The sequence below is a fragment of the Electrona antarctica genome (assembly GCF_951216825.1).
Source record: "Electrona antarctica genome assembly, chromosome: 1".
Classification (NCBI taxonomy): domain Eukaryota; kingdom Metazoa; phylum Chordata; class Actinopteri; order Myctophiformes; family Myctophidae; genus Electrona; species Electrona antarctica.
In genome coordinates this window covers 62,149,016-62,161,906 of record NC_136806.1, presented here as the reverse complement: position 1 = coordinate 62,161,906, position 12,891 = coordinate 62,149,016, and the positions used below count along the sequence as shown (strand labels likewise).

General features: G+C 45.4%; 1 protein-coding gene across 1 annotated transcript in view; it reads left to right on the top strand.

The window, feature by feature from the left end:
- Positions 1 to 12,891, top strand: part of LOC306930321 (glutamate receptor 1-like) — a gene marked incomplete at its 3' end in the record, with an annotated part of 123,627 nt that overhangs the window by 35,476 nt on the left and 75,260 nt on the right. The window contains 1 exon segment of the mRNA XM_079511226.1: positions 3,907 to 4,146. Within this exon segment, the coding sequence (XP_079367352.1) occupies positions 3,907 to 4,146 (240 nt within the window).

Below are 12,891 nucleotides of genomic sequence, written 5' to 3'. Positions count from 1 at the left end.
TTTAAAAATAGCAGATCTACAAGCTCACAGTAGTAAATGTACAATATTTGCCTCCGAGATGTAGTGGAGTATAGAAGTAAAAGTATTGGAAGTATACTCAATGAAAGTACAAATACCTCAAAATTATACTTTATTTTTTGTAAGGACGGCGTCTTCTCTAATCAAACCGCAGGAGGCCTTGGCCGTGTATTACACGTCTTTAAGGCTTTTTTATTGATATAAAACAAAACTAAAAATCAAAAGCTGCCGTTGACATCCTTGTTTACGGCTCCAAAAGAGCCGTAAACTCCTAATCTAGGGAGCTCTCCATGGTTTTGACCAGGAGGACAATAATGTTCTGTCTTCATTTCTGACTTCAGCATGCCTCTCGTTTGGAATATAAACGCTTCTAGAGAGACTTTCTAGAGAGACTTCTAGAGAGACTTCTAGACTTCTAGAGAGAGACTTCTAGAGAGACTTCCGTTCTGACCTCACGCTGGTCACCTACCTCCTACCCCCTTAGATAGCACTTTTAGACTTAGATAGCATTTGAAACAGACTTATAGCATATCATGTAGACAGCACAATAATTGCATTGTATGTAGTCATAGCACATCATAGTACATATGTATAGCATAGTATAGTATATATGTATAGTTTATATGTATAGTGTCATTATATAGATATGTTCTAGTTACGTTCTTAGCCTACGCATGTGATGTATTCCCATGCTTTTGTTCTTGCCTAATATAAATCGCTCTGGATTAAGAGCATCTGCTAAATGCCTAAATTGTAAATTGTCACCAGCGTGAGGTCAGAACGGAAGATTATGCCTCCCGGTTTTGGGGGGGGGGGGGGGGGGGGGAAACGGATTGTTTCATATAGTCAAATATGCCATATCTGCTGGCACACTATGCACCTTTATTGCAGAGGAGTGAGTGATGGAGGGATCGGGGCCTTCCCTCTCCACCTGCTATAGCGCCGATGCACAGATGGAGGCATTATGTGCTGAGAGAGGGTTGATCGACCCCCCCCGCCTGGAGCGTTTTGGTCCGGGCCAGGCTCTGATCTGCTGCCCAGGTAAAGTGTTTATTTTGGGGCAGGCGGTGGGGGCTGTGGGGGGGGGGAGGGACACCATGATTGGAGGCGGTGAGAGAGAAACAGCATGGGGGGGGGGGGGGGGGGGGGCGAGAGACAGTATAGCTCAGAGCGGGAACTGGGAAGGTGTGAGACAGAGAGACAGAGAGACATGTTATGTTGTGGTGATGAAGGGAGTGCTCTCACACTATTGATTGCTCTCAGTGTCTGCCTCGTAAGATTATTATTTTAAATGCAAATCTTTTTTGTTTGTTTGTTTGTTTGTTTGTTTGTTTGTGTTCTGGCATGTTTTTTGGTTTGTTGTGTACAATGCACATGTACGCAAGCACGCACGCACGCACATCTCTTCACTTTATGTTAACACAATCAGTGTTAACATAACACTATTTCTTTCAAAATAACAGCTCGGGGTGCCGCGCAGATATGGCCGCTATTACTCTGTAAGCCCCCCTTCCGTTCCGGACAAAAAACGGGAGAAATATTATTGCTTGCTTACCTCGCTATCATTACGATAAAGTCGCTGAATAATCCCTCGCGTTCATATTTTGAACGAGAGGCATGTTGAAGTGAGGCATGAATGAAGAGCTTAGTATGGTCAAAACCACGGAGAGCTCCCTAAATTAGGAGATACGAGGCATTCTTTCTGAGCGGTAAACAGGGAAGTGAACTGAAACGCTCACGCGCAAACAGCAAGGAGTATGGTGCAGAAGGAGAGTCCAACCCCCCCAAAAAACAGTATATTTTTCTCTCGTTTGATATCCATGAAAATGCGCTAGGATGTGTCCGTCGGTTGGATTAGCTATGACGTTTCCACACGTCCTACAGTCTAAATAGGTTAATCTCAACTGTAACTTTTTCCTGTGTGTGTGTGTGTGTGTGTGTGTGTGTGTGTGTGTGTGTGTGTGTGTGTGTGTGTGTGTGTGTGTGTGTGTGTGTGTGTGTGTGTGTGTGTGTGTGTGTGTGTGTGTGTGTGTGTGTGTGTGTGTGTGTGTGTGCGTGTGTGTGTGTGTGTGTGTGTGAGAGAGGATGCATTTCTACTGCGGCATTGACCTCTGCTGTCATTAACCCATGTTATGCTTTAGCTATTGAAAAATAGCAGATCTACAAGCTCATAGCGCGCCACCGAGTGGCGCGCTACGAGCTTGTAGGTCTGCTATTTTTGAAAAATCGAAGAACGACTGACATAGAAACATAGCTTTTTCAGAAAACTGTCAGGATGTAGAAGAATTTTTTAGAATCTGATCTCAGGTCAAAATGGGTTAACATAGCTGATTAGCGATCAGACTGATGGGGCAACAACATGCTCTCTGTTTTTATTAGACACAATCTTCTGACAGTTATTAGCCATGGATGGCTGAGCGGAGGAGGATGTGTGTCAGGCATGTGTATGTCCCTCTAAGAGTCTGTTTGAGTGAACCTTTAACCCACTGCTGATGAAAGTGTTTGCAGGACATGGATATACAGTATAGCCTCCATGAATCCTGTCGTCTCTCAAGACAGACGCTCAGAAAGACGTGAGAACAGATAATAGCTAGCATGATAGTGTGTCATAGCCCGACACCGACACCCTACGCAAAACCCAAGCCTAATCCTCCTGACCTCACGCCACGGGTGAGTTGTAACCCGCCACACATGTCGGGAGCCACGGGTTCGGTTTTAACCCGCCACGGGTTAGTCTTAACCGGCCGTGCACGTCGGGAGCAACGGTGTTGTCGGACTAATGCCTGCCGGACTGTTAGCATGTCTAACAAATGTATGCATGCACCCCCATCCTTTAAAGGAGCATTCAGTGATTGGAGGAAGGCCCCTCTCATCCTGATTGGATGAAGGTTTTGCCACCCGCCACCAAAACTGAAACTAGGGGTTTTTTACCCCAGGGGATCACTGGGGACAGGGAGGATTTCCTTATATGGTCAGCACACTCTATAGTAGGGAGGATTATCCAGAAAAAAAGAAAAATAAGTGATATTTGAATTAAGTCAAATCACTGAATATACCTTTAATGGTATGCATCCATTTAATGTCTTACTGTGTAACATCCATTTTTGTGGTCTTTTTGGCGACACTTCCAGTAACCCCCTAATCTGTTTAAAACGGTGATTCACAGAATTTGGTTTGAATCCAAATCACAAACGTACCTCTTCAAAACAAATGCTGCAGGGGTCCTGATGACATTTTGAAAAGCCACTATGTTTTCATAAATGTTGTGTATGTATTCTGGTGCATTTCCAAGGGCTATGTCATTTTGGCACAGGTGTTTAATGCATAATTTATATAGTTCTATGTGACAAAGGATGTACAGTACAGTACAGTACAGTACAGTACAGTACAGTACAGTACAGTACAGTACAGTACAGTACAGTACAGTACAGTACAGTACGTGTGTTCATAGCAACATCACTGAGGTGTGGTGTTTATGCTTCGGTATCATCATGTGTAACTCTGTTTGAAATGTACTCCTCACATTGAAACGGCATCACTGTTTTCAAGTCACTTTTCCTTGTGTTGGTTTTTTGCCTCCTAACGTCAGACTCTTCTATCATGCCAGGGAAAAGCAAGGCAAAGCAGCACAGAGAGAGCCTTTTGATCTCTGCGATGAAAGCAGAAGATTGCAAAACACAGACTAACAAGCGAGTCATGGATTATTCCCAACCACCACAAACAACGCAAAGATTCAAGCCATAGCTTCAAGGAATAACGTTGTCATCATTTCTGTCTCTCCTTTTCCCCACAACTTCCTCTTCCTCTCCCACCTCTCTGTTTCTCCCACTTATCCCCCTCACGGCTACTCTCTGTTTCTCCCACTCTAATTTCCCGCCTCGTGGCTAGTCTGCTCGCAGTTCTCCAAAGGCGTCTACGCCATCATCGGCCTGTACGACAGGAGGACGGTGAACATGCTCATGTCCTTCTGCGGGGCGCTGCACGTGTGCTTCGTCACGCCGTCCTTCCCCATCGAGACGGCCAACCAGTTCGTCATCCAGCTGAGGCCCGAGCTCCAGGACGCCCTGGTGGGCGTGATCGACCACTACGGATGGACCAAGTTCGTCTACATGTACAGCTCCGACTCCGGTAGGTAGTTGATTGCGAACACAGTGAGCACTAACTATAGAAGCTGGCCTAAACTGTCTGTCTGTGCGTCTGTGTGTGTCACGCTGTAACACCACCGGCCCGCCACCAGAGGGCGCAGCTGTATCACACACAAAACAGACAAACACACACACACACACACACACACACACACACACACACACACACACACACACACACACACACACACACACACACACATACACAAAAACTTAACTTAAAAAAAACTTAACTTAAAAAAAACTTAACTTAAAAAAAAACTTAAAGTACGTAATTTATTCTAATTGTTGTTATTGCAATTTACGAGCTGCGTTCGCTTGCCCATATCATGTATATGCCGAGTGTGTGTTGATATCAGCCTATTTTCCTTCCTAGGTTGTGAATGTGAATACAAATCTACATTATCATAATTTATTCCTCTTTCATTCCCAAGGATAAGATATTCATTGGTATGTGTCCCTGGAAAAATCATTATACACACACAACACTGCAAATACACTACACCTTGTTTAAAGGAGAATTCCTTCTCTTTTCTCACCGTAATGTGATCTAGAGCAGGGGTTCTCAACCTGTGGCTCGTGACCCCTCGGGGGGTCGCCAAAATATTTTAGGGGGTCCCCAAATTATTTTCCAAAAAAAAAGAAAAAAAAAGATTTTTTTTAAATTTTTATTTTCACGATTTTTCAAAAATAGCAGACCTACAAGCTCGTAGCGCGCCACTCGGTGGCGCGCTATGAGCTTGTAGATCTGCTATTTTTCAATAGCTAAATTATAACGATGCTTAAAACACCAAAAGGGGTTCCCGCCCAAAATGGTTTAAGGTTATTGTAGCAGTCAATTTATATTGGGGGTCGGGAGGGGGCGGGGCGGGGGTCCCGAGACATTGCCAAAGCATTTCCGGGGGTCCCCGGCCAAAAACGTTGAGAACCCCTGATCTAGAGGAGAAACAACGACATTCAGAGCGGACCGCAGCTCAGCATGCACGCTGGGTCTTAGGCTCGTTCGCATTGTTACAGAAGCCCCTTTGGGACAAAACACTGTGCGTCATTATGTCATTTAGTCATTATGAAAGACAGATGTGCTGGCGGCGTGTTTCCTCCTCCGCGTCATCAGTGCCCATACCCGAGGCGGGGTTGGCGAAAGGGCCTTTCTGTGTGGAGTTTGCATGTTCTCCCCGTGTCCCCTAGGGTAGGTACCCTCACAAAAAACATGCAGTAATCCTGGTCTCTAAACTGCCTCCCCCTGGCCAGCCGGGGCGCCTGATGGAGGGGAAAGGAACTGGTTGGAATAACGTGTTCCTTCCACGCGCTACGTCCAACCAGGGAAACTCCCCCCAGTCAGGTGCAAAGGAGCAACTTGGACACTCAGGCATGAAGGAAGCATGAGTTCAACAGTCACAAGTCTGTTGCTCTCCCCATGTCCCCCATATATGGGGACTAGGTTGGCGGAGGGTGTGTAGAGCCCAGGATCACATTAGATAATTGACACAGGGGTGAAAAAATGGGTTACAAAATCGTGGGATAAAAATTTAAAAAAGAAAGACAGATGTGTAGAAAAAAATAATTATTTTTTTGAGCCTTCAAAATAAGCGATTTAGTCTTAGCCCATAGCACGCACGGTCAGAGCTACACTGTGCTCTGGATGTTATGTCATTTTTCACCTGTACCCGCTGTCTGTCTGTCTGTCTACCGAAATAACAGATAAAGTTACGAAAACCGCTAATCCGGAATTCTCCTTTAAATGACAGCTTATAGTTCGAGAGTGCACAATCTGGTTCACAGCCAGTGCTCAGACGTGGTGGTTCATCATTGGCTATTGGCTTCATCAGATGGTAAAACCGAAAGGCCAGAAATGGGCGGGGAACAGGGCCGGATTCACCCATTCTGACCTGAGATCAGATTCTAAAAATGTCTTCTACATCCTGACAGTTTTCTGAAAAAGCTATGTTTCTATGTCAGTCGTTCTTCGATTTTTCAAAAATAGCAGGCGCGCTATGAGCTTGTAGATCTGCTATTTTTCAATAGCTAAATCATAATGCCAAAAGGGGTTCCCGCCCCAAAATGGGTTAAGGTTGCCGGTTCAAAACCAGGCTCTCGCCCCCGGTATGTGTGTTGAGGTCTCCCTGAGCAAGACGTTTAACCACCTCATCATCCAAAGCCATCTGCACAGCCATCAGCTGTGTGGAAACGGTTCAAATCCAATTCCCCTCCCCCTTGCAGGGACCAGACAATACTCCCCCTTTTACCCTGGGAAATCTGCACTGGCCATGCAGAGAGCTGTCCTGTCCCAGCACTGCACTGAAGAAAGACACGGTGCCTCATGCAAGCACCCAAACTGCAGTTAGTCACCCTCTGAATGGGGTCAAATGTAGACATTGCGCGGCACAGACACATTTATTCTCTTCCAGTGTCTCTGTACAGACCGACGACCCAGCCAGGAAAGAAATATTGACCTGGCACCGGCCAACAGAAAAATCACACAACGGAGAATGAAAGATTAAGCCATTCAGGGGAAAGTTTTCACAGCCGCACCACATAAGCAGTGTGGCGTTGGGACTGTTCTTTTTGTCAGCACGTACGTACTTGGTGGGGGTTGAAGAAGAACATGAATCGTACAATTAGAGCGTGTTCTTTAGGTGGTACAATTAGAGCGTGTTCTTTGAATGCCCCCGAAACCAACGGACCTGTCAACACCACACACACCCCTCCTCCCCTGCCCTGGCCTGATCCAATCAGCTGTAACCTTCCCATAATGCTGTACCATCTGCCCCAAGTGGTGTATGTGTTGAGGCATGACCATGCATGACATGTACGCGTGCCGCGTGTGAGAGGCGAGCATCTGTAGCCTATACCTTTTGTTGTGTACCTATGGTCAAGCGTGAAGCGTGGTGCAGCTGTGTGTATAGTCGTGTCTGCCACTATAGGATTCAACACACGTGTGTGTGTGTGTGTGTGTGTGTGTGTGTGTGTGTGTGTGTGTGTGTGTGTGTGTGTGTGTGTGTGTGTGTGTGTGTGTGTGTGTGTGTGTGTGTGTGTGTGTGTGTGTGTGTGTGTGTGTGTGTGAATTTATTCTACATGTAACTACATGAAAGCCTTTTACTTTGCTTTGAGGACCACACTGAGTTATGATATTACACTGGTCAAAACACTTTAATAATTAAATTTGACGAATTTATTTTCTTCTTTCTCTTATAAATATTACATTTTAAGTCCATTACCTGGAGTGAAAAAATGACAGCAATAAATAGCTGTTGCTGTAATTGCAATCTCATAATTGTCTCTGCCACGCCAAAGGCGTCCGTCCGGCCATCCGTCCGCGCGCGTGTCCGTCCACACGCGTGTCCGTCCACGCGCGTGTCCGTCTGTCCGTGTACCGTGCAACTGTGCGCACACACCAGAGCAAAACCTCTGACCCTATAGACCCCTGGGAGATGGAGTCTGTCCCCATTACAATGCCCTATAGACCCCTGGGAGATGGAGTCTGTCCCCGTTACAATGCCCTATAGACCCCTGGGAGATGGAGTCTGTCCCCGTTACAATGCACTAGACCCCTGGGAGATGGAGTCTGTCCCCGTTACAATGCCCTAGACCCCTGGGAGATGGAGTCTGTCCCTGTTACAATGCACTAGACCCCTGGGAGATGGAGTCTGTCCCTGTTACAATGTCCTAGACCCCTGGGAGATGGAGTCTGTCCCTGTTACAATGCCCTAGAAGACCCCTGGGAGATGGAGTCTGTCTCCGTTACAATGCCCTAGAAGACCCCTGGGAGATGGATTCTGTCCCCGTTACAATGCCCTATAGACCCCTGGGAGATGGAGTCTGTCCCCGTTACAATGCCCTATAGACCCCTGGGAGATGGAGTCTGTCCCAGTTACAATGCCCTATAGACCCCTGGGAGATGGAGTCTGTCCCCGTTACAATGCCCTAGACCCCTGGGAGATGGAGTCTGTCCCTGTTACAATGCCCTATTCAGTATTTAATCCGACGTCATTTTGTAGTGCTACGTTACGTCCGGGTCCAAGTGGCACCAGCTCCCGTCCGCATCTCATTGTAAATAGAATATCTAACGCGTGAATCTTTTTACAATGACGTTATTTTTCAGAAAGGAAGCCATTGAGGGTTAATATGGGTCTTAATGCTTCCAACTCGAGTAGAATTATTAATGTTTTGTACAAGTGTCCATGACAAAAAAAATATGATGTGGAGACAATAAAGACTATTATTATCATTATTATTGAAGGTGGTAACAGTCCATTTGCTCATTAAAATATTTCGGGGGCATATTTAGAATGTTTGCAGGCTTAGTATCTTGAATCTAGTTTGCATTAATGAGGATTTAGTTTAGTTTTAGACACAATGAAATAAAATGGCGATAGTATTCCGTGTGGGGCAGACGGCCTGTCACAGCCAGATTTGGGAGAGCAGCGCAGCTTTGTTGTTGCGAGGAAAGCGGTAAAATGAGACTTTCGTGGTTGTTTTCGTCTCAGATTTAGTCCGACGGAGCGTCACAGTATAACTCTATGGGGACACAAAAGCGACACAAAAGTAGGACCCGGAAGTATCTCAGGAGGGGGCGCTCACGTCACGGCTACAATACTGAGTGTCTGTCCCCGTTACAATGCCCTAGAAGACCCCTGGGAGATGGATTGCTGAGGTGGAGCCCCAAAGGCGAGAGCTCTACCGACTGAGCTACCCGGACACTGAGATTGGCATATAACCTTTTGTTGGAGGCCGGGCTTGTTTTGAATAACCTGACTCCGCCAGATGGTGGCAGTAGTGATTTCCTTATCCTGCTTCCATCTGGTCTCTCTCAGGCAGAGACGATGTATTCCGAACCACTACTGATCGGAGCGATATGAGAGATCAACGCGAGACTGATGACGTATTGAATAATAATAATGAATTGCATTTTTATAGCGCTTTTCCAATTGCTCAAAGCGCTTTACAATGGTTCATTCATTCATACATTGGGAGGTGAAGCGGCGAACAGTCGAAGCCAGCGTCCGCACTTCCCACATTCACTCACCAATGGTGGTGAGCTCACACCGACCGACTCATTGGAGGCAGTGTAGGGTTCAGTGTCTTGCCCAAGGACACTTCGGGCCCAAGGACAGGAGGAGCCGGGATTTGAACCGCTGACCCAGGGATTATTGGACGACCTGCTCTACCTCCTGAGCCACAGCCGCCCCAATTGAAGCGCTGTCACAGCGCAAACGTAAACACAACCTAAGACCACAACTTGAAATTATTATGGAGGTATCAGATTTTTGTCCCGCTGCTTCGGGTTCATCGTTTGCTTGACCAGAGACCAGATCCAGGCAGGAGGAGGGAACGTGTGAAGTCAATACTGCTGCAATCTGGCGGAGTCAGGTTATATTTTGAACAAAAGGCCTCAAATCATGAATTCAGGGTGCGTTTGACTTGAAACTTTGCACATTCCCATGACTAGCTCGAGGAAGAAATGCCACCCTTGTCACATCAGAATATTAAGAATCAGCTTTCTTGTCACATCACAGGTTTACAAAGTGGGTGAAATAAAAAAAGAGAGGGATAGGAAGAAGAAGGGCGGGGCAAGTGGGGAAAAAAACAAGAAACAAGAAAAAAACCAAGAAACAAAACGATCTACATATTTAAACCTGAAATACCGTGCTAGAAAAACACGGAACAATGAAAAAACAAATGTGATAGCCTATTAAACCTATAATAAACAATATTCAGAAGATGTTTTTCCAAATTTTCATTTTAGAAGGTAATAAGCTGGTGCCGCTGGCCAAAAGGGTATACTTATGGTGGCCAGATTCCATTATGATATTATTCTCCTAGCTCCTGGAGGCCTTAGGGGGACAATTTGTACCTTGACTAGCCTCCACCAGACTGGCTCTGATTTATTGGTTTGCATCAGCCTGCTAGCTAGCTTCCCTGGAAAAGGCATGGAAGTATTCAGTAGTGCTGTTGTTAAAACATAACATAAAATAATGTAATGTTTAAACAATAAATATTGTTGAAAAGCGAAACTGGAATGGACTAATGCCATTCAAATTCACATGGAATCAGGCAAGCGGTGGACGGCAAACCGGAAGTCATTTTAGTGGACGGGAGCAGGACCGTAAACGGTACAGGACGGTAACGGCAGACGGCATCAATGTCAAAATATTTAATCTTTTTACCGTTACGTGCCGTCCAGCAGGTGGTGCCGTTTGCCGTCTACCACTTGAATGAATGAATGAATGAATTTATGAATGAATGAACGAACGAACGAACGAACGAACGAATGAATGAATGAATGAATGAATGAATGAAATAAATGAATGAATGAATGAATTTGATTTATATAGCACCTTTCCAAACAGACAGGTTAAAAACGGCATCAAAGACATCAAAGACATCAAAAACAACAAAAGCATAAAAGAATATCGAAAAAAATATAATAGGACATTTAAAACAGTATTTGTAGTCGGCTGGTAAAGTAGTTTGTGCAACCAAAGCTGACCTAAGCACTCGTCCTTAGGAGAAACACCTGAAGCATGACGTTAAAGGACTCGTCCTTATAGGAGAAACACCTGCAGCATGACGTTAAAGGACTCGTCCTTATAGGAGAAACACCTGAAGCATGACGTTAAAGGACTCGTCCTTATAGGAGAAACACCTGAAGCATGACGTTAAAGGACTCGTCCTTATAGGAGAAACACCTGAAGCATGACGTTAAAGGACTCGTCCTTATAGGAGAAACACCTGCAGCATGACGTTAAAGGACTCGTCCTTATAGGAGAAACACCTGAAGCATGACGTTAAAGGACTCGTCCTTATAGGAGAAACACCTGAAGCATGACGTTAAAGCACTCGTCCTTATAGGAGAAACACCTGAAGCATGACGTTAAAGCACTCGTCCTTATAGGAGAAACACCTGAAGCATGACGTTAAACCACTCGTCCTTATAGGAGAAACACCTGAAGCATGACGTTAAAGGACTCGTCCTTATAGGAGAAACACCTGCAGCATGACGTTAAAGGACTCATCCTTAGGAGAAACACCTGAAGCATGACGTTAAAGCACTCGTCCTTATAGGAGAAACACCTGAAGCATGACGTTAAAGCACTCGTCCTTAGGAGAAACACCTGAAGCATGACGTTAAAGGACTCGTCCTTAGGAGAAACACCTGAAGCATGACGTTAAAGGACTCGTCCTTATAGGAGAAACACCTGAAGCATGACGTTAAAGGACTCGTCCTTATAGGAGAAACACCTGAAGCATGACGTTAAAGGACTCGTCCTTATAGGAGAAACACCTGAAGCATGACGTTAAAGGACTCGTCCTTATAGGAGAAACACCTGCAGCATGACGTTAAAGGACTCGTCCTTATAGGAGAAACACCTGAAGCATGACGTTAAAGGACTCGTCCTTATAGGAGAAACACCTGAAGCATGACGTTAAAGCACTCGTCCTTATAGGAGAAACACCTGAAGCATGACGTTAAAGCACTCGTCCTTATAGGAGAAACACCTGAAGCATGACGTTAAACCACTCGTCCTTATAGGAGAAACACCTGAAGCATGACGTTAAAGGACTCGTCCTTATAGGAGAAACACCTGCAGCATGACGTTAAAGGACTCATCCTTAGGAGAAACACCTGAAGCATGACGTTAAAGCACTCGTCCTTATAGGAGAAACACCTGAAGCATGACGTTAAAGCACTCGTCCTTAGGAGAAACACCTGCAGCATGACGTTAAAGCACTCGTCCTTATAGGAGAAACACCTGAAGCATGACGTTAAAGCACTCGTCCTTAGGGGAAACACCTGAAGCATGACGTTAAAGCACTCGTCCTTATAGGAGAAACACCTGAGGCATGACGTTAAAGGTCTCGTCCTTATAGGAGAAACACCTGAAGCATGACGTTAAAGCACTCGTTCTTATAGGAGAAACACCTGAAGCATGACGTTAAAGCACTCGTTCTTATAGGAGAAACACCTGAAGCATGACGTTAAAGGACTCGTCCTTAGGAGAAACACCTGAAGCATGACGTTAAAGGACTCAACCTTATAGGAGAAACACCTGAAGCATGACGTTAAAGCACTCGTCCTTATAGGAGAAACACCTGAAGCATGACGTTAAAGCACTCGTCCTTATAGGAGAAACACCTGAAGCATGACGTTAAAGGACTCGTCCTTAGGAGAAACACCTGAAGCATGACGTTAAAGGACTCAACCTTATAGGAGAAACACCTGCAGCATGACGTTAAAGCACTCGTCCTTATAGGAGAAACACCTGAAGCATGACGTTAAAGCACTCGTCCTTATAGGAGAAACACCTGAAGCATGACGTTAAAGCACTCGTCCTTATAGGAGAAACACCTGAAGCATGACGTTAAACCACTCGTCCTTATAGGAGAAACACCTGAAGCATGACGTTAAAGGACTCGTCCTTATAGGAGAAACACCTGCAGCATGACGTTAAAGGACTCATCCTTAGGAGAAACACCTGAAGCATGACGTTAAAGCACTCGTCCTTATAGGAGAAACACCTGAAGCATGACGTTAAAGCACTCGTCCTTAGGAGAAACACCTGAAGCATGACGTTAAAGGACTCGTCCTTATAGGAGAAACACCTGAAGCATGACGTTAAAGGACTCGTCCTTATAGGAGAAACACCTGCAGCATGACGTTAAAGCACTCGTCCTTAGGGGAAACACCTGAAGCATGACGTTAAAGGACTCGTCCTTAGGAGAAACA